This window comes from Pinus tabuliformis, chromosome 8 (genome assembly GCF_031772625.1).
Source record: "Pinus tabuliformis cultivar Carrire ecotype Pingquan chromosome 8, CPIR1, whole genome shotgun sequence".
Classification (NCBI taxonomy): Eukaryota; Viridiplantae; Streptophyta; class Pinopsida; order Pinales; family Pinaceae; genus Pinus; species Pinus tabuliformis.
The window spans coordinates 2,039,876,241-2,039,899,205 of record NC_142294.1 but is presented as its reverse complement, the minus strand read 5'-3'; the positions used below and the strand labels follow the sequence as shown (position 1 = coordinate 2,039,899,205).

Genomic DNA, 22,965 nt, shown 5'->3' with positions numbered 1-22,965 from the left:
GAACCGGTCTGGACCGGTTCGATACCGAACTGGTTTGGACCGGTTCCGCTGGTCTGCGGGGCCCATGACCGCTCGACCTGGGCAATAAAAAAAATCGTTTTTTTTATTTTTTATTTTCTAATAACTAATCCTAATTCTAACCTAATCTAGCCCCCCCTAAAGCTATTTACACACCCCCACCCCCTCTATTGTTGACCTAGGTTGTCATTGATGTCAATATTGCAATATTCTAGATACTAGATGGCGATATGAAGCCAAGGGGAAGCAAAGCAGATCCATGAAGAGACGGGAGCAAGGCCATCAGGATAGCCAAGCCATAAGCAATAGTCTGTTAACGGAGGAGTTAGCAAGAGAGGCATATTGCAGAATATCAGAGCAAACAGAGGAGGTCTCTTTGAAAGACATTGCCAAGCCAGAGGAGCCACATTGGAGCAAGATGAGCCATATTGGAAGAGCATTTTATGTAATACATGCTCAAGAAGAACCAAGAGGAGCTACAGGAGGAGCCATATATATATATATATATATATATATATGCCAAAACAGAGCTACAGGAGGTGCCATATATATATGCCAAAGAAGAACAGGGCAAACAGAGGAGCAAATAGAGCTATCGGAGGAGCCAAGAGGAGCAAACAGAGCCATCAGAGGAGCAAACAGAGCAAAGAGCAGACAGAGCCATTGGAGGAAGCAATCAGAGCTATCGGAGCCATCAGAGGAAGCAGACAGAGCTATCGGGAGCTATATAGAGTATATGCATGCATTTACACTATTGGAGGCGCAGACTCATATATATATATATATATATGCATTTACACTATCGGCGGCATAAACATATATATATAGGCTATATACACCATCGACGACAAAAAACCATACATATATGCAAATACACTATCGGAGCGGAAAAGGCAGAGTTTATATAAGTATGCGCAGAATACACTATCGGAGGCGAAACTCACATATATATTGCAAATACACTATCGGAGGCGGAAGACTGAGTTGCATTGGAATACACTATTGGAGCGGGCATATATATATATATCGACGACAGTGAAATTGACGGTTCGGCTATGTGCCATCACCCCAAACCCCCGATTGTGATACATATATGCGGACCCGACGACATATATGTCTGGAGATATAAACAGGTGAAGTCCGGGTAGTATTCCATATATATCGTTATGTATGCGGGGCTTAAGCCTCGCCACGTTAAACACTTGCAAATTACAACATATATATATATATATATATATATATATATATATATATATATATATATATATATATTATGTAACGGACCCGTTGCACATTATGAAACATTTTATGATATATCGCATCCGCCCATCGCAATGATACACAAAGGGCTGTCCTCCCGCAAGCACCGATTGCGATTGCAAGACCAGACCCGATGCAACATTGCAATTTGGCTTAATGTCATATCACGTCCATTGGCGACTGCCGATTGTGATTACAAGGCGGACCTGAAGCAGTTATAGATGCGAGAGTAATATTTTTTGAAGTTCGCCCTTAGCGCTTCGCTCGTGGTTTTTCATATATTTCCTGTGTATTTAAACATTTGTATTGCGTGGGGTTTTTTAGGCCAAAAGCCTATAATAACGCTCCCGATAGTTCAGGAGGCTTGAACGATAGTTCAGTAGGCTGAATCAAGCTGATTGCGATTGCGATTGGGACGTGGCATGTCCGTTAAACAAAACTGTCTCTGTGTATGCCTATTATCGTTGAAAAAAACGGGGCTCTGTTACAGTTTGAACAGGCAACAATTTTGCTTTGTGTGTTTGGTCCTCTCTCATGAATGAACGTGTCCTGTGAGCACAAAGAGACAGAGGAAGCTACAACGATTGAGAAGCCAGGAAGCCGAAGGGTAAGCCAGCGCAGAGGGAGCTGAAGCGAGCGTTGAGGAAGCCAAAGAGCTAGCGAAAAAGAGGAAACTGAAAGACAGAGGCATGAGGAATGCATAAAAACAGGAAAAAGAGAGAATAGAAGGTGGTTGAATGCTGTTGATACAGTTGGAAGAAACAGAGGTAGCGAGAGGGTCTAGCAGAACAGAAAAAAGGGCCGAAGGACCAATAGGACAAGAGATAGTCGAAGGGCAGAAATAGTCAGCAGAGGAACAGTCATGCTGAAGCATTCACTGTGACAATAAGAACATATGCTTGAACAAAAGGCTGGGTCTTATGCAGAGCTTAGTACAACTAACAGTGGACTCACTAAAGCTGTGTGGAGACATTATCAGAGGTCATGAAGGCTATTGGAGACTCTGTGTGGGCAGTATGAAGAGTTGTAAAGGCTCCTCCATGAGAAGATTGGTTGTCATTGATGCTGTAGCATGGAGACTACAGTGAAGCTGTAAACAGACATAATTCAGTGATGAAAAGTTCTGAGAGCAGAACATTACTATCAAACGTGCCTTGACAAGATTGGGTCGGAACCCTTGGGGTTGGTGCCTCAGAAGCAAGAAGGATTGGAGTCCTTGGGGCTGGTGCCTCAGAAGTAAGAAGGATAGGTGTCTTTGGGACGGTGTCTCAGGAACTGGAAAGGATTGAAGTTCTTGGGGGTTGTTGCTCCTAAGTCCAAGATTGTTGCCTTGGCGAAACAGAGTTGGAGCTCTCAAGGTTGGAGCCTCACAAAAATCTGAGTTGATGCTTGGAAACTGATTGCAACCACTTATATACTGTATCCATGACTTTGCAATTAACGAATCCCACAAATTTTCTATCCTCCAAATATAACTGTAACTGCTACTCTAACTGCCATCTTCTAACTAGGAAATGAAAATCAAACTTGCTTGCAATCCTGGTACTTGCTATATTCTTTAATAGTAGAGGTCCTTGTTGTCTTTGACCTTGGGTTTCTTTTTGGCTCCTTCATCTTCAGTGGCAAGTGCTTTAGTTCTTTCCTTCCTTTTGTTGCTTTTATTGTTCTTAGAGTTCCATTGCAACCAAAGCATTGAACTTTGGACATTGTTATGAAACCAGCTCACAAAAAGATAGAAAAGATACATGAATGCCTTAGAAATAAGCCTCTTCGAGGGGGCAACCTCCTTTACATTACACAAATGAACAATTCTTGGATGATACAAACGACAAGACTTCCCTTCTATATATAGGAGTCTAAGGGGTCATAATATAATTAGAGCCAACATAACAATAATAATGTAAGGGCACAATAATAGCAATAGTGGGCTTTTATGGGGCACAATAATAACAATATGGGGACTACATGGGCACAACAATATAATAAGGGGGTTGTACTAATAACAATAAGGGGTTACACTAGTAATATAGGGACCTAACATGCCCCTTTCCTTCAAAAAGTGTTGACCTCAATGCTTGAGTAGTTCTTGATGCTCCTGTATAAAATTCTTGCCCTCCCATGTGGAATCTTCAGCGGGTAAGTTCTTCCACTTGATGAGATACTTTGAAATTGATCGATTTCATAGCTGTCGGGTTTTATTTTCTGTGACTGCTCCAGGCTCCAATATGATTTTTCCTTCCCCATCAAGTTCTGGCAATATTGTTTGAACTGGGATCTTCTGCAACTTTTGAATGAGTGGTCATACTTCTTCGTCCTTCTTCCATTCGTACCTTGTTTCGTTTATCCAATCTGGTTGGATAATAGAAATGGCGCACAACAGTGCTTCCACATCCTCATCCTTTCTTGAGAGTGCATCTGCCACAACATTTTGCTTCCCTTTTTTGTAGATGATTTCAAAGTCATAACCCAACATCTTTGTGACCCATTTTTGTTTCTCTTTAGAGGATAATCTTTGTTCTAAAAAGTATTTAATACTATCATGATCCGTTTTTACCTTGAAGTGTCTTTCCATTAGGTAAGGTCGCCATTTCTTAAGTGCGTGTAGTATTGCCAGCATTTCCTTCTCATAAATAGTTTTCTTGAGGGACATTTGTTTGTATGTATGTAACTATAAAAATACCCAATTGCCTACATCAAAACTTCTTTCATTGTGATGTTGATTTGCCTGTTGTTTCATTCGATTCTGCACCAAAGTGGCGTTATCCTTTAAAAGTTGGAGAATTTGTTGTTGATGCTCGATGTGATCTTTCACTGCTTGAATCTTTTTCTTCTTGATATGCCCTTCTATATTGAGAGTTTGAGGAGTGGTAATTTCTTCCAGTGCATTATTAGATATGGTCGGATTCATTTCTTGATGCTCTATGTGATCTTTCACTTCTTGACCATTTTTCTTTTTGATATGTCCTTCTATCTTGCTAGTTTGAGGAGTGGTAATTCCGGCCATTGCATTACAAGATATGGTCGGAGTCATTTCTTCTTTCTTGATGTGGTCTTTCACTTCTTGAACCTTTTTTTCTTGATATGTCCTTCTATCTTAAGAGTTTGAGGAGTAGTAATTCTTTCCAATGCTTTACAAGATGTGGTCCGATTCATTTCTTCTTTCTCTAGGGTTGGTTCCTGGTGTATATACTCTTCTTCTGACATTTCTTGATTCTTTTCTTCCTCCTCTCCACAATCAATGTAAAATATTTCTTCTCAGCACACTTATGACCTTTGATGTATTTTTTTATCACAATTGTAACAAAGCCCTTTTTTTTTTCTTCCAATTGTTGTGGTGTAACCCTTGTAGTCTATGGAAGGCTAGGAGAAACAACACTTCCATCTTTATACTGGTGAGGGGTAGACTTCCTTGTTTCCATAATTTTTCCTTCCACTTTGTAACAAAGCCCTTTTGCTTTTTTTTCTTCCAATTGTTGTGGTGTTGCTCTTTGTATCCTCATAATGTGCTATAATTTCCTCCGTGAAAATTGACCACGTAACAAGTGGTTTGCGAGAACAAAGCCTTTTATACCATAAAAATTGATCTTGTTCTAAATACAAAGATGTAATACATACATTTTGTAACAGTGGTACACCATGTAGATCAAAATATTTCTCCATCTGTAGTATCCAATTTACCGGATCCTTGCCATCAAACTTCCTCATCTCGATTTTTCTTGATTTTAGGAGCTTGATCTTGAAACGACTGTAACTCTGTAATTTCAGATCTCCAAGTTTTGAAATTTCTTCCTGTGGTAGCTCTCTGAGTTCTCTTTCTAACCCCGCAAGTCTGATCAGAATTTGATTATCCAAGAAAGCGTTATGCCAAATCTCCCACGGTGACCTGATTATAGACTAGTTCAGTAGAGTGAAATTGTACGATGTGCCACGTCTCACTGTTTCGACCTTAGTACCTGAAACTGATATACAGAAAACTACAGGAAGTCCTCTTTTTGCAACTTCTTACGAAAATTCAATCTGATGCTTATAGAGAAAGTTATGACAATTTTCCCAAGGTGACTTGTTTGGTATGTAATTCCGGGGTCTGCAAAAACCCTAAATTCCTCATATTATATCTCCGAAAATATAGCGAGATAGGATCTGAAATTCGGAGCCGAGGTTCAGACTGATTTATTCTCAAATGGGTTTTTTTTGTTAGCTTTTGAAATTTCGTAGAGAAAGCGTTATAGCAAACATTCCACAATGACCTGTTTTAGATGAAATTCTGGAGCTTGCAAAAATCCTAATTTCCTCAGATTATATCTCCGAAAATATAGCAAGACAAGATCTAAAATTCGGTTGCGAGGTTTAGCACAATTTCATCTCAAATGGGTTTTTTTTTTCGCTTCTGAAACGTTGCAGAAAAAAGTTATAATGAAAATGTCACAATGACCTGTTTGGAGCAGCGAAACCCTAGAATCCAAAGCTCTAATATCAAATGTTATGAAACCAGCTCACAAAAAGATAGAAAAGATAGATGAACGCCTTAAAAATAAGCCTCTTCGAGGGGGCAACCTCCTTACATTACACAAATAAACAATTCTTGGATGATACAAATGACAAGACTTCCCTTCTATATATAGGAGTCTAAGGGGTCATAATATAATCAGAGCCGACATAACAATAATAATGTAAGGGCACAATAATAACAATAGTGGGCTTCTATGGGGCACAATAATAACAATATGGGGACTAAATGGGCACAACGATATAAAAAGGGGGTTGTACTAATAACAATAAGGGGTTACCATGAGGCTTGCTGTTTTTCTATTTGTGATGAGATCCAAATCTTCCAAATTTTTCCAAACTACTTATTCGATCTAGCAGAGAATGCTTGAGAGTTTTCATTATTGGGTTTGGTATCATCTTTAGCCTTGAACCTTGTTTCTTCTAGACAAATAGGGCCCAAAGTTTTTCAAAAGTTGGAGTATCTTTTCTCGCATAAATACCTTTTGCAAAACCATCCCAAGCTGGAGGTAAAGAATTGATTACATAAGTGATTAATTCATAATCAGATATGGTTTCTCCAAGTCCTTGAAGTTGATCTTTTATTTTTGATATTTTCATAAAGTATGAAGCCACATCTTCATCTTTTGTCATTCTTGTTCCATAAAGTTGATTCCTTAGAGATATCTTCTGGCCGGTAGTATTGACAAAATATAATTTGACCAATTTATCATAGACTTCTTTGGATGTAGACAAATCTGAAACAAAAGAGATAAGATGATCTTTGATAGACTCAAAGAGAATCCTTTGAGCTCTAATTTCTCCCTTATTGTATTTGGCTACTTCTTGAGCATTGTTCTTGTCTAGTATTGGAACATTGCCTTCAACAAATTGCATGACTTCATTTTCTTTGAGAACTAAATCAATTCTCTTTTTCCAAGCCTTGAAGTTAGAAGCTCCATCAAGTTTGTTGCCTTCCTTACAAATGGATGTCATCTGGTTGGGAGGATTAGACATATAGGAGAGTACTTGTCAAAGAAGGAGAAACTGTTATAAGAATGTCTTCAAGAATGTTGATGAGTGAGTGAGAGTTGTTTTATGATGATATTTCCAAGAGCCTTCAACAATGTCCTTAGGTGATTGATTGCTGCTATGAAGATGTCTTCAACAATATGATCTTCAAGTCTTCTTTCTTTGCTTTGATAGAGAGAGAGATAACTGCTGTTAGAGTGTCTTCAAATATGCCAACAAGTTGTGATCTTTAAGTTGTCTCCCTTTTACCTTAGCTCTGAAACCATGTTGAGAAACTAAGTGTATTGAAGATGATGCTTGATTTATCTTAACTTGATAATTACTTGTGAATGTTAGTTGGCTTCTTATTACTTATGTTATCTTCTTCATCAAGCAATTATACAAATGTGCAAAACATAAAGATCACAAGAAAACAAGAGACACCAAGATTTAGGCTCCAAGCTAGGGCAAAACCCCACAAGGGGGAAAACCCAACAATCCTTCTCTTATAGAATCAAATCAAAATGAGATATCCAAGACCCAAAGACCAAGACCAAACTGCCACAAAGGTTCCAAGTCAACCCTCTTCCAAGTCTCCTCCAACAAGTCAAAGTCAATGAAAGTCAATGCTGGTCAAACTTCCTGAAACCTGTCAAAATCACAGAATTTTGAGCTTGCAGTAGAGGCCGAATTTTGGCCTTGTAATTACTTCGAGGATGCCACAAAATTTTCGCATGAGCAAACATAAACAAGGCAAAAAACTCGAATTTTTATCTCTCCTTTGACTATGGCTCTTTTTATTTTTGATTAGGCACAAAAATCTATGATTGATGTGATGATCTAAATTGTCTTCCAAAAGGTGAGTTGACTCTTATATATAGCTTTCCAAGAGGGTCAAATAGGTGCCACATAGGCCGACTTGGTCTTTGTGTTGACTCTTTGACTTAAATAAAATTCAATTTCTTTTCTCTCAAATGTCCAAATGGGACATGACTCAAATACAAATTCTTTTGACTCTTTTTGGCTCTTTGAGCATGAAGAACATGCTTTGACCAAAAATAAAATATAATAACAATGAATATAATAAATATGTCAATGATAGAATTACATTACATTACATTACATTATGAAGACCAACACTAGTTACAATATCAACAATTTTCACTTTATAAAATAAATTGGGCTTGGAGATAATTATTGCACTTGCGTCCTTAGCCTCATTAACACCACTTGAAACTAGAACACCTGTTCGGGTTACATTAACTAACACTCCCTCTTAGCGAGGAAGTTGTTCTGCACAATACCCAACTTATCTCTAAAGAAGATGATCTCGCCTTCCACAATGCCTTTGTTAGGATGTCTGCTATTTGTAGATCTATAGATATCTATTGTATCTGAATTGTCTCACGTTGTACACAATCCCTGATGAAATGATATATGATGTTTATATGCTTAGACCTGTCATGAAACACCAGATTGTCAGATAGTCTAATGCAACTCTGATTTTCACAGTATATCACTGCCGTTTCTATCTTTTGACCAAATAAGGATACTAATAGCATTCAAAGCCAAATGGCCTTGCATGTCGCCATGCTTGCTGCAGCCTGCTATATACAAAGCTTCTGCAGAACTCAATGACACATGTCAAACATCCACTTCGAGTCCTTTAGGTTCAGTGACTCAAAGACAAAGCATTCATATGAAGTAAAAAGAGGCCTTCAAAAGTTGATTTGGTTAGATCCAAGAGGAAAGAGATGTATTGGATTTCTTTGAAAAAAAAACTATAGTGGGCTACCTCTTGCTGGAAGGATTGAAGGAATTGTGCACTAGCCTTAAAGGGTGGTTTAAACTCCCTAGGATGTTGGAAAATGTAACTAGGTTTAGTCTTCATAATGATCTTTGTACTTATGTCATTGTATATTTTACGGAAAAGCAAAATGAAGAAAATGAATTATTATTATTATTTTTATTAGTTAAGCATGTTCTTCATGCTTCTAGGATTTGTTGAATCAAAGTCCTATTTGGAATTCTTGTAAAGAAAAAGAAAAAAGAATTTTCTAGATGTAATTTTGGTTCAAAATGCCTCTAGATTTCAAGTCGGCCCTGCCCCAACGGGCATTTCTATTCAAACCCCTCTGGACAATATAGAGGGTGCGATGAGCTCATTTGGATACACGATTTGCTTGATTGGTTATGAAATTCTGCAGAAGGAGGGTCGAAGTCTGAAATTGAAGAAGGGTTTGTGGAAGTTCTGCCTTATCATATCTCTTGTTGAAGATTTGTTGTTGGTCATCATATCTCTTGTTGAAGATTTGTTGCTAGTCTTTTGCTATTGATGTATTCGCTGTGCAAAAGGAGGGTTTAACTTGGAATCTTGAAGGTTGGAGTATTGGGTCTTGGATATCTCACTTTGATATGATTCTATAAGAAGAGATTTTTTTTGGGTTTCCTCCCTGGAGGGGTTTTGCCCTGACTTGGAGCCTATATCTTGTGTTCATTGTTTTCTTGTGATCTTCATGTTTACTTTTTGGTAATTGTTTGATGAAAGAACATAATAAAGATTAATAAAAGGCCAACAAACTTCACAAGCAATTATCAAAGAAAGAGAAATCTAATCTAAATCGTAAGCCTCCTGATTTCTCAACATGGAGTCAAAGCTAAGGTTTGGAAAAGGAGGCATGGAGATCACTTCTGTTGGCTTAAAAAGAAGGCTAGATACTTCTTCTCTGTGGAGACCTATTCTACGAAGACTAGAATTCTGTGTTAATGTGATTTATTTGACTGTAAGTGAAGGATGACAGTAAGAATGATACTAAGTCTGAAAGTATGATATGAAGTTTCCTCTTATAGTTCTGAAGCAGTAACAAGATTATCTTCGTGATGCAAATCCTTGCAGCTTGAAGTGTATACAAAGGTATGATAAATTGTAATACAAATTTATGGGCAATACCTTGGTACCTTGGAATATGGCATGATGCAAAGATTAGTGAATTATAGGTGCATATAAGTAATAAGAATGAAAAATGATATGAAGGTATACAAAGATAAGGATGCAAGTCATTTTTCAAGACATGACTGTAATATATGATCCAAGTTCTTCATTTAATGATACAAGTCACTACTCTAATGCAATTTGAAGTAGTACAATAACTATACTGCGAACCTGAGTTTATACATAGTAAATACCCCTTTCAGTATGATGCAAAGTAATATAAAAGGATGAGAGCCCTTGACTGGTTGATATGAGATACAACACTAATACAAAGGATACAAAGATCTAGTAATGATACGAAGGTATAATATATGAGAGTGATGCGAAGGATCTTGACCTCAATAATATAATAGTGATCTTGTAAACTGTTGTACGACAATGATCTAGATACCTTAGTACAACAACTTTATATATGTAAAGATGATATAGCAGTGACCTCAAGTTTGACCCTTATGGTAGTATAATTGTAATAATAGTATACCCTTGTAACAACGACACTACAATGACTCGATTGCTCTGATGTTTACATATGAAATTGATAGTGACTCACATTGACAATCACATACCCTCTAGCTCAATATATTATACAGAAGCTTCACATTTTACAGTGACAAGGATCATATATATTTAGTGGCTCACTCTGAGATCATTACAGGACTTTGCGGCTCGCATTTGCTCAATGGCTTGTTATTAATCCACATTGCTTCATTTAGGGCTCAATATTAAGACTATGGCTCGCATATGTGGTTCTGTAACATCGTTGTCTCTACAATAGAGTTGTGTAGCATCGCATATGGTTCTATATGGCATCACTAATCTCTGCATACTATGGCTCGCATAGTGATGTAGTTCCCTCACTCACATTGTGATATGACCCTCGCTTTAGCATTGCATTTGTTATTACAATGGTTCGATGTCAGTACTCACATCTATAAATGTTCCAGTTCACATTCCACAAGACTCGCACTATAAAGTGGTTCATTAGACTCATAGACTATACAATAAAGGCATCACACTTGATTATAACAGAAGCATCGCTATGAAATGGCTTCATCATTACAATGGTCATGAATCTTCTATGTTCAGTACAATGATATCGTTCAGGATCATTCTCTACAGTGAGTTATCTTTGCAGTGGGGTAACCATGATTTGAGATGGCATCAATATATTTTATAGTAACATAATTATACAGTGGATCACACAACATTACAGTGACATCGTCTCAGTGTCATCACATTAGTACATGGCATTGAATTGTTTGACTATAGTAGCTAGTCCATGAAGGGAATGTTTTCATTTGGCAGTAGTGATATCTTACTACAGTGGCTAGACCATGAAGAGTACATTTTAGTTTTGTCTATAGTAATGTTTGGCTGTGGTGAATAATCAATAGAGGACTACTATGATTCCGACTCATAGTGATTGGTCTATAGAGGATGTATATAGTTTTGAAGGACTTACTTCATCAATGAAGCTGACCTGAAGAAATGATGTTGATAAATGTCAATTCAAGGAATAAGACCAAGTCTCTGCAAAAGAGGAAAGGTAAAATCAAAGGAGGTATATATAATTTTCTATGATCTATAAATGTTTTAGGTCATGGTAATGATCATAGAAAGGGTCTGCATAAATTAGAGAAAAAAGGCATGTCAACTGTTAGGGTTTTGCAACATGCTTATAGAATTTTGCAGATGACAAGTCTTAATGACTTTGATGGATCTAAGGTTTGTAAACCCTAGCAAAGTATGGAATGAAAGAAGAAACCCTAACTGATTTCTGCTATGAAAGGAAAGGGAACCTAGTTCTTAATGTTGGCAGGTATTATATCATGATGATGTGAAAGACACGCTTGATGAAAAGGGGTCCAAGAGTAAGAGGGATTCAACCTTTCTCTAGAGATAAGTATTTGACACCTTCTTGATTATTATTAATGCTACTATCTTTATATTTTGTCTCCTTGTTCTTTCATAAGTCTTCTAGTCAAAGTTACAGGTCAAGGCTAAGTTCTATCTAAAGCTTGACTAAGCAGATGAAAGACTTGAAGGAATGTGGCATAACATGAAGACTGTGAAGGAAGGAGCAGTTTGATGCATGTATCAAGAAGGCTATCAGATGGCAAGCAACAAGAAAGAAAGAGGGACTTGTAAAGACTGATAATTATGATATTGAAGCCTGCTGATTGGTTTAGATTGATGATTGAAAGCTAAAGAGCATAAAGATGAACTTTGTTGCATTATGAGATAGACTGTGCAAAGGATTGTTGACCTCAGAGGGAGCAAGTAGCAGAATTTGACACCTTGAGTTGAGGCCATTATGATTTGGCAAGTCCGATACTATTGATTTGGCTCCCTGGAAAAACGTATTGATGTAGTATATGCAGAGGCTGGAAAGTTAGCAGTTGAAATAATTTGTTGGACCTAAAGCTGCGTGGTTTGATCATGGATTGTGTGGATAGCACTATAGATGGCTTGGATAAGCATGAGAGTAGAATTGATATTGAAAAGGTGATATGACTTTTTGAAGAATATGAGGAAGAACTTTGTTATGAAGGAAGAAGACAAGTGCTAGCATCTGTGAGGAAGCTCGACTCCTTGAAGATGATAGATGAACCTTTTAATAATAATTGACAAGATCCAGAAAGGTCGAAGTTTGATATGATGTGATGTTGTTAGGAGTCGAGAAACCCTGTCATGAAGATGAAATGTGAAAGAATTTAGCTCTGTAAAATATTTGACATCCCGGAAGGTCGAAGCCTAGGAATGATGTAACATGAGAAAGGAGCCCTGCAACTACAACTATATCTTCATGTAAGAACAAGTAGATGATGTATTGTTGATGTATGAGACCATCTAAGGATTGTGATGATGTCTCCCTGATTGAGATGGAGCAAGAAATATCCTCCATTTTTGAGGAGTAAGGATCTCCTCCCTGGTTGAAAGGGAGTGATGATGGACACCATATTCTCCATATGCATCATGCAGTAGACCAGGACTAACCACCGTATGTCTAGTGTATGGCACTGGCAGGGAGAATGGAAGATTGGATGAGCATTTGGTGTTGAAAATAGTGTAACTAGGTTTGGTATTCATTATGTTAAATAATGTAACAATGTAATTTTTGTATTTTTTGTATTATTACTTGAGCATGGGTTTCATGCTCAAGAAATGTTTATTTTTAATTTTAAAAAGACAACCATGAGTTGTTACACTTGTAAAGTCAATATTTGTCAAAGAGTCCTTCCAGATCATCAAATGAAAAACCACCGAAATGTACCCACCGAATACATGCCCACCGAAATAAAAGGAAATGGTATCCGCTTGGAATGTCGGCCTAATAAAAAGGATCACGTTGGCACGAAGAAGGGAATACAAGCCTATAAATAATAGAGTTCAGGCTTCTGTGATCCGTATCAAGTTTGTGAGAGATTTTTTGGCGAAAATCACATGGGATACCAGTCGACAAATGGTATCCCATGTGATTTTCGCCGAAAAATCTCTCACAAGCCTATAAATAGGCAACGTTGATCTCACTTTGAAACACACAAGTGATACACCCTCATTCTCGCAGCAAGGACGAAGGAAGCCGAGACGAAGGAGGAGAGCCGCAGTAGAGGAAGTTTGTTCCCTCACCCGAGATCATCTTTGGATCTGTTCACACGTGCAGAGGTCTGGTTTTGTGCTAGGGCATCATTGCGAAGGTGTATTGTTTGGGTTTACATGGTAGATCTAGCCTCAATCTATGAGGCAGATCCAATCTCTTGAAGATCGAAGTATTGGAAGGGCTAGAAGAGCCTCTATCACCCTCGCACGTGCCTCCAGATGATTGTAATATTTTCGCTGCTCTTGGACAATACAAATTTTGGCATATAATGAAGTGAATCAAGCTCAATTCAAGGAGCTGCTTCATGGGTGTTTAATTTGCATGGAAAGCGAAGGTGGAAGGAGTCTAAAGGAAGCTGATCTCGACATCATTTGTTGACTGTCATCACTTTGGTGCAGCTCTACTATACAGTGCGAAGTTGCAGAAGGAGATTCAGTGTTTGGGTACATTTCAGAAGGTTTGTCATTTTGATGTTGAAGGCTATCTTGTGTCTTTTGTAAGGGTCTTGGAATTCGTCAATAAAGATTCTATAAGAAAGAGTTCAAGGGTTTTTCCTCTCAAGTTTTGGAGAGGTTTTTGCCCTGGCTTGGTGCCAATATCTTGTGTACTCGTGCATGATTGATCTTCTTGTTTTGATATCTAGTTGATGATAACAATACATGTTAATAATATCAATCAAATCTGAAGAAAATAATATCTCAAGTAGTTATCATATTAAAGAGAAATAGAGTAATTATATTGCCCTTAATTTCTCAACATTTGGGACTGGTGCTCTTTGAGGGTTGGGAATCCAAGATAGGAAGTAGTCCCTTGGACTGACACTCTTTGAGAATCTGACAGGTGTATCCAAGATAACAGTGGTCGAAGAGGACCAATATTCTTTGAGGATTGGGAATCCAAGATAAGAATAGTCCTAGAAGGACATACCTTGTGAACATCTGAATGGGGTATGTGCCTTGAGAGGCTATGATGGTGTCCATGTGTATGCCTCCCAACATTGTGCTCTAATCTTGTGGAGAGTTAGAGCTTGTTAGTCAAGGCCTTGCTATGTTGCCATTTGACAATGTTGGTTATGATGTTGATGCTTAAAGATGGCTTATCAATCCAACTCTTCTTATGAGAATATTTCAATTTGAGAAGTATCCTTGTACTTGTTATGTAATTATGAATACCTCCCTAGTTAAGAGGGAGTGTTGGAAAATGTAACTAGGTTTAGTCTTCATAATGATCTTTGTACTTATGTCATTGTATATTTTATGTAAAAGAAAAAAGAAGGAAAATAATTATTTTTATTAGTTAAGCATGTTCTTCATGCTTCTAGGATTTGTTGAATCAAATTCCTATTTGGACTTCTTGTAAAGAAAAAGAGAAAATAATTTTCTAGATGTAATTTTGGGTAAAAAATGCCTCTAGATGTCAAGTCAGCCTTGCCCCAAAGGGCATGTCTATTCGAACCCCTCTGGACAATACAAATAGAGGGTGAGATGAGCTCATTTGGACACACACACAATTTGCTTGATTGGTTTTGAAATTTCACAGAAGGAGGGCTGAAGTCTGAAATTGAAGAAGGGTTTGTGGAAGTTTTTCCTTATCATATCTCTTGTTGAAGATTTGTTGCTGGTCTCTTGCTATTGATGGATTTGCTGTGCAAAAGGAGGGTTTGACTTGGCATCTAGAAGGTTGGAGTCTTGGGTCTTGGATATCTCATTTTGATCTGATTCTATAAGAAAGAGAATTTTTCTGGGTTTTCCCCTAGCTTGGAGCCTATATCTTGTGTTCATTGTTTTCTTGTGATCATGTTTACGTTTTGGTAATTGTTTGATGAAAGAACATAATAAAGATTAATAAAAGGCCAACAAACTTCACAAGCAATTATCAAAGAAAGACAACTCTAATTTAAATCGTAAGCCTCCCGATTTCTCAACATAGGAAACCTAGGAAAAAGGGATGATCCAAAAACCCTAGTTTTGTAGTTGCAAGGAATCGTTAAGCAATGTCACTAGATGAATTTTTTTCGATCAATTGCTGAATTGAGGAAGATTCACGCCTGCTTTGATACCATGATTAGATTCAAAAGAGAAAGGAGAATTGAATGGAACCAACACAAATCCTATTTCTGCAATAAAGAGACAAGAAACCAAGAGTAGGGTAGTACAACACTTGAGAGAATTCTTCCAAGAGTTGCAAAACCCTATAGAGAGAGAATCCAAGAACAAATGTGCTAGAGAGAGAGAGGAAGTAAGGAACCCAAGCACAAGAGAGAGTGCAACACTTGATGCTGTTAGGAAAATCATTTTATTAGGACAAAAAATGAATCGCTTGAATGATAAAATACAAATGAAAGTTGGGTATTTACACACATCTCAATAGTATGTGCTATTCTCAATAGAGTTTGGGGCCTATGTATACAAGGTTGGCCTTATCCAAGCATACAAATATAATAATTATACAATTTAAGGTTGGCCATGGCTGAAAGTGAAGATTACACCACCATTCTCAATCATCTGTATGACTCTTTTGTTTGTCACTAGCTTCCGTTAACTTCCATCTGATCTGTTACCTGTTTTTCCATGATAGTTTGAATGGTAGCTCTATACTCTATGTTATCCCAACTGAGAGGTGTTCTGCATTTCCTCCTGCACCGGGCCTCATAATGTCCCATACCATACTATGGCTTGTATTTGTTGTTGTATGCAAACTCTACCAAAGCGAGATAATCCTCCTACCTGTGTGGTTGATCTTTCAAATTCATTCTGAGAATATCTTCTAAATTTTAGGTTATTCTCTTTGCTTGTTCTGTCTGTTTGCAGATGAGATATTGAGCGAATCTGAGTTTTGCTCCCAAAGTTGTGTAAAGAGTAGTCAAAACCCTTGAAGTTAAAGGCACAATTTTATAAACTGCAAGCTATCATTTTTATACAATCTTTGCTGATCTTGCATAGTAATTTCCTAAAGGTTTATGTAGAATGGATACATTGGGTTTACTAGAAAAACATCTTTATGCGTATAGAAACTAGAGTGCATTTGATTAGAATTTCGCAATTTGTAAATACTAGTGAGTTGATATACTAGCTAGTGCTCAGGTAATTTGCATTTCATACTATATTCACAGAAGAATGGTTGACTGGTTTATTCTGTGTTTTGACCATTTTCATACATTTGATTACTAATAAGATTTGTGCAACTTGATTACGCAGGGCCCAAATCCGTTATCATGCAAGAAGAAGAAAAATAAAGTAGTTTATCCTCCAAGTACAAATAATCAAGTAAGTTTTTCTTCACCACTTTGGTGCTTGGTCTTTCATGTTTACAAAACATATTTGTTTATGCTGGCAAATGGAAAACAGTTCCAAATGTTATTGAGAACTGGGCTGGATAAATTTGAATCTTTCCCAAAGCCTGTCAAACATAGGAAATTGTGAGCCTGGGAGATTACTGAAATCCAGTTCCTCCAAGCAAGAATTGTGTTAGTCTTCTTTAAATATTTTTGAAGTCTCCAGGGTGTTATATGGCCAATAATTATTGTATTATCTTATGCTTAATGCTCAAAATATCAGAAAATATGCCTGGATCATGTAGAGATTGCAAACAACTAAGAGTGGAATTTGTCTTAATTTTTTGTTGGCTGGAATATATTCCTTTGATAATTTTCGTTGTATTGGTGTCTTGGCTGAAGATATTTTCCTACTTTTATTTGGAAGTTGTGAAAGAAAGTTCCAAGTTTCAGACAATGGAAAGTGTGAAACTTTATTAGCTGATATTTGTAGTATTACTTTATGCCAGTCTCCCTCTTACATCACCTTTGCCAAGGGTGTAAAATTTATTTGAATCATGTTATTTCACTACAAGCCTATCCATGATGATTTTGATGTATGTTTTCTAAAATGTTTTAGCTTATCGGTGCTTTCGGGAGGATGGAATTAGATTTGAGAAGGGTTTACATTTTCCAATCAGCTACGCCAATGTTACCAAAAATGATATGAAAGTTTTGTCATTTGTGTGTTGGAATCACAATTGCCGTTACACCAAAACCTGCAGGTGTTAGTAAATGGACGTATCAATAGAGTTAATGGATCCACGAGAGGTGGTTAAGCACATGTCATGAAACACGTGGGGAGCGTTGGTTTATTCAATGTCCAACAATCTCCCCCCAACGCCAACCGAGTGTGATTCGAACTTGAGACCTTTGGTTCTGATACCACTTGTTGGAATCACGATTTCTGTTACACCAAAAGCTGCAGGTGTTAGTAAACAGATGCGTCGACAAAGTTAATGGATCCACAAGAGGCGTTTAAGCACATCTCACAAAACACACAGGGAGCGCTGGTTTATCCAATGTCCAACATTGTGTATGATATGGTCATGAAACCTTAATGTATGATTTGATGACATTTCATTTCACAACCAGCCAAAACATGTTTCTTGGTTTGTTTCAGGGTCATTTTTATGCTATTTCTCATTTATCGAGGAATGTGTTTTTGACACAAGATGCAATTCAAGATCAATTATTTCTCTTGATAAATGATCATTTCTTGGTGGTTTCTTACCTTCCAAAAAAGGATTCTTTAGAAAGGAAATGGATTCTATTAATGTCTAGGATTGCTTAGAGTAGGCCTAGGGGCCTAGAAAGTGCAATAAGTAATAATAACAATGGTGGATTTCCTAGTGCATTTATGAAGAGAAGAAACAAAGGAAAATAAAAACCCAAAACCTGACATAGGATGTACTCAAACTGCTTAACCCTACACGTTGTAGAAGGAACAAAGGAAGTTAGCTTAGTCATGGGTAGCAAGATGCTAGCTGATATATGAATTGGAGTAGGTGCGAACATTTCTATAAACCATTGTGAAAGGTCCAATTGTAAGGTTGATAATGTCCTCGAAAGAGTTACTTGGGCTAAGGGTTGAAAACTGTGTAACTAGGTTCGGTCTTCATAAGTATGAAATGTATTCTTGTAAATTATAAAATGAAAAGAAATTATTATTGGAGCATGGGTTTCATGCTCAAGTTCTTTTATTTTATAGGTCAAGCACCCATTGAGTGCTTCTAGGGTTTGTCCTAGGTCTAAGAGTCATTGTCATATATTGAAGACCCCAATGGGCACATTGTATCTTGTAAAGATTTTTTTTTGTCTTTAAAGTGTCGAAATGCCCTCCAAGATCAAGTCGGCCTAGAAGTTGTCAAGTCAGCCTAATTGAAGAGCCATGTCTACCCCTTGAAGAGGCCTATATAAAGAGAGGAACTCGTCCTCCAAAGGATCACTCACTCATCTCTCATTCTATGCAAAGAAGAGGACGAAGAAGAGGTCGAAGAAGAAGGATGAAGAAGAGGTCGAAGAAGAAGGACGAAGTGTTTGGGTTAGTTCTCTTTGCCACGTGCTAGATGAAGCTAGGGTTTCTGTGCAAGGGTTGCTTCTAGTTCAATCTTCGAAGGAAGAGAGGAAAGAAGGCAAGCGAAGGTCACTAAGGGTATCTCTCTAGCCCTAAGTCACAAGGAAAGGCAAGCGAAGGGAAGAAGAGGCTCTAAGAAGAAGATCGAAGCCTTCAAGTGTGGCAACAACAGCTACCGTGTTGAAAAGTATAACTAGGTTCAGTCTTCATAATGACATGTAATTTTTATGTAAGAGATGTAAAGAAGAAAAATAAAAATTATTGTGTTGCTTCCATCATGGGTTTCATGAGCAAGAGTTTTTATTTTAGTTAAGGCTCCCATTGAGAGCCCTTAGGGATATTGTCATCTAGTCATAAAAGTCTAAAGAGTCATTGTCATGTAATGAAGACATGTTACACATTGTAAAGTGTCACACTTGTCTATGTAAATCCATCCTCCAAGACCTTGTCACTAGCCTTCTTCAAGTCAACCTACAATGAAGAGATGATTCTAGGAGGTGATGTTGGCCTTCCTCAAGAGATCATGTCGGCCTAACTGCCATGAACAAACACCTATGTATACTAGTGCTCGTCCTCATTTGGACACAAGCAATTCGGTCAAGTAAGTCTACAAAAGAAGTGCGAGAAACATACTAAAAGGAGCCTCTATCTCAACGAAGCAACAAGGATGAAGTTTGTTGTGGACTGTTGTGGGGTAGTATATCCTCCCACGTGCAAAGGCAGATGATTCGTAGGTGCCAAAAGAAGGTCGAAGCTTTACAGCTATATTAAGGTGACCTTGTTTAGGTAGAAGACCTCGCTAGAAGGAGCCAAGAAGAAGAACAATAATTCTCTCTCTTAAGGAGACTATTCAAGGAAGCGAAAAGAATCTAGGGTTTCTGTGGTAGGGTTGCATACCTTCAATAAGAGACCAAGATTCTCAAGGAAGCCGAGAAGGGGAAGAGGAAGAGCAGTGTTGGAAAAGAGGCTAGTGACTTGGTCTTGGGAGAACTCTAGTGTGAAGGGTCTTTGTCATGATCTTGGTGTCCGTCAATTGAAGATCTATAAGAAGAATTTCATTTGGGTTTTCCTCTCAAAGAGTGAGAGGTTTTGGCCCTGGTTGGCAGGCCTATATACTGTGTCTCTTGTCTCTTTATTTGTTCATGATATGGTAATTGTCTTGATGAAAAGAACACAATAATAATTACAAGAAAGAGAAAATCATAATCAAGAAGGAAAAGTCTATCACAAGCAATTATCATTAGTAGAGAAATCACATAACTATTGATGCCCTAGATTTCTCAACATGTTGGGCAGACAAAATTTCGGATCTGTGGTAGGAGGTTGAAGTTCTTATAGTGGGAGGCCGAGTTGGTGGTTGATCTTGATCTTGGAGGGTATTTGTCTGAGTCACAAGGTCTTGGTATTCGTCAATTGAAGGATCTATAAGAAGAGAAGATATTTAAGGGTTTTCCCCTCAAGAGGAGGGGTTTTGGCCCTAGCTTGCAGCCTATATATTGTGTCACTGTTCTTATTGTTTTGGTAGCTGTTTGATGTATCTCACATTATAATAATAAGGAACAAAGCTAATAAGGAAAAATGTAACACAAACAATTATCAAGTTAAAGAGAATTAACATATTCATTGCCCTATTGAATTCTCAACACTAAGATACCTTTGCTATGTTATCTTGTTTTTGATGTCAGGAAATCCTCTTTGTGACTCTCTTAACATCTATAGTTGGTGAGTGCCTAGAAGAAGAAAGAAAAGTGGTGATGTGCAACTATCCATGAGATTTGAGTTGGGAACAAGGAATGGGAACAAGGAATGGTAGCTGTCCCTATACCACATAGGTGAGGAGCAATATGTTGAGGTTGTGTTGTCATCTCTTGCATGGGGGGCATTTTGTTGTAGAGCTATTGTTCCCTGAGTTTGTGATTCTAGTATATTGGGAACTTGTTGCCCTCATTGATTGAGTTAGGCTAGACGATAATAGGAAAAAAAAGAAACATAAAAGACTCTAAAGAAAGGAGAAAATAATTTCATCTACTACATTTGAGCCTAAAATAGTCCCCACTTAGTCAATTATCACTTATCACTTTAAATAATAGATGAAAATAACTTGGGAATTGGAGAAGTACTTGAGAACAACATTTGTAGGAGGGATTTTCAAGAAGGTTTTGAAGAAGGAAGGTTTGTGAACAAAAGTAGAAAAAGTTATTTTCAAGAAGTGTTTGAGGCTTGGAGCCTACTATTATCGTTTTACTATTAGTTAGAGAGTGCAAAATGTTGATTTTGTAGTGTGCCACACATGCACACTAGGGAAAACTTGGCTGTCCAACAACTCAACCTCCTCTAGATAAAATTGATCTCCTTTTGGAAACTCATCCCTGCAATCTCCTCTTACTTGGCCCTCCTGGATTTGCTCCAATCCACTTGCACTTCTCCTTCTTTGTGCACATGGTCCACAGAGCCACTTGCACTTACCGAAAATTGTTTCTCTAAATGATGACTCGCTCACACAACTTGTGTCTTCACCTCCTCGCTAGGTTCCCTTTATAATCTTCATCTAGCCCAAATCCTTAACCCCAATCTTCCTTATAGAACCATCTTGGATTATTTCTAAGTCACTAAAATAATTAAATTATTTATCCTTAGAAAATAACCCAATAGTCCACAATAATTTATTTACTTTAATTATGGTACTTTTCCTAAGTTAGACTTAGGAAAGAAGACTTAAATCACTTACTCCACCAAGCAAGCACCTAGAAGAGGCAAATAATGTCTTCCACATACTAAGACAACAACCCTATGCAGGGAAGGGATTCTCCACCACCCCCAACTTATCTCGGTATTGTTACCACTCAAACTAGTAGGGGTCCTAGGAGGGGTTCCTATAGAGCAACTACTAGGTTAAAAGGAAACAATGGAGCAATAACCCACTGTCACCTCAGCTAAAGCTCACTTCTCTTTACAAACTTTCATTAATGGGAGGAGTCACGGTATTAGGGAAATCACTACGGGAAAATATATCAATGGTGTAAAGGTAGTGATTCCAAGGGCCTATTCAAAGGAGAGACTCTAATGATAGGGATTGCTTACTTTGGAAGCAAGGGTTTGGTTGAACTTCAAACAAATGGACTTGAGCAAGTGAGGGAGGAGAAAAGAATCAAAGAGATAGAATTTGATTTGGATTTTCAATGCAATGATCCTTAATGAAGCCACTAACCAAAGGAAGCTTAGGAGAAACGGTTCTTGAGCTAGGGCTTGGGATAACTCGAGATTCCACTGTCAGAATGGCTTGAAAATTGGAGGACTTCTCAAGGACACATCAACGCAGTTCTTGACCAAGTTTCATCAACTTTGGATGGCTACAATGGATTTTGTGTGATGCCCTAGGAAACCTACAAGGGTTAGGGCTTAGAAAGAGAAAAAAGGCGAGAAAGATGTTTGTTTTGGTGACCGTCTAGGACTAGACCAGTGTTTAGCCTATTGGGAGAATGGAGTAAAGGAGATTCAATGTTTAGAGATGCTTATGCCCAATCAAGGAGTTCCCCAACAACTTTGTATGGCCCTAGAAGCAACAACTAGGTTACTAGGGAAATTTATACTTCTTTGATGCTACAATTGATGACTTATCAAGGCAATTATGAACAATCATTGACTATACTTTGCATGGGCATATGAAAAATCCCTCACAAAGACAAGGTAAACAAATTCACATTTCGTTTAAGGCGGCTACACCAGCTTCATGAGCGAAAATTTTCCATACATTATACAAGTGCAAGACATGAGAAATAAACCATGAAAAGACACTTACAAGAATAGCGAAATCTTCCAATCATTAATAGAGACAAAAATCAAAGCTCCAAGATTAAAGACAAGCTCTTCCAAGCATTGAAATGCATCAAAATTCCAATTCGTCCATCAATAAGGCTAGCGAAATTCTCAAGAAGAGATACAACTCCAACTCCAAGTGATGATCAAATTAAATGATTATCACATCAATATATATCCTCCCTGAAGGGTTCGATTGCCTAATAAAGCCTAATAATGCCCCAATTAATAAAATAATGTGAAAAATAACATTCCTTGTTGACAAGCCCACCAAGATAGCTCCATAATACAAAGATAAGCCTCCCAAGAGGGCAAAATAATAGATACAATAGGTCAAAGGGCCATTGACGAGGCCTAGTGGAGTTTGATATGTGCCAAGATGAATGTATGTG

The 22,965-nt window shown here is 37.7% G+C and overlaps 1 protein-coding gene across 4 annotated transcripts in view; it reads left to right on the top strand.

Annotated features, from left to right (window-relative positions):
- Positions 1-22,965, top strand: part of LOC149244636 (uncharacterized) — a 110,093-nt gene that overhangs the window by 39,706 nt on the left and 47,422 nt on the right. For all 4 annotated transcript variants that reach the window (XR_016246756.1, XM_089374940.1, XM_089374941.1 and 1 more), the window contains exon 6: positions 16,565-16,633. Coding sequence is in view for 3 of the 4 variants with exons in the window: in XM_089374940.1 (XP_089231066.1) it covers positions 16,565-16,633 (69 nt within the window). In the remaining variant the exon portion in view is untranslated. The remainder of the gene's footprint in view (positions 1-16,564; positions 16,634-22,965) is intronic.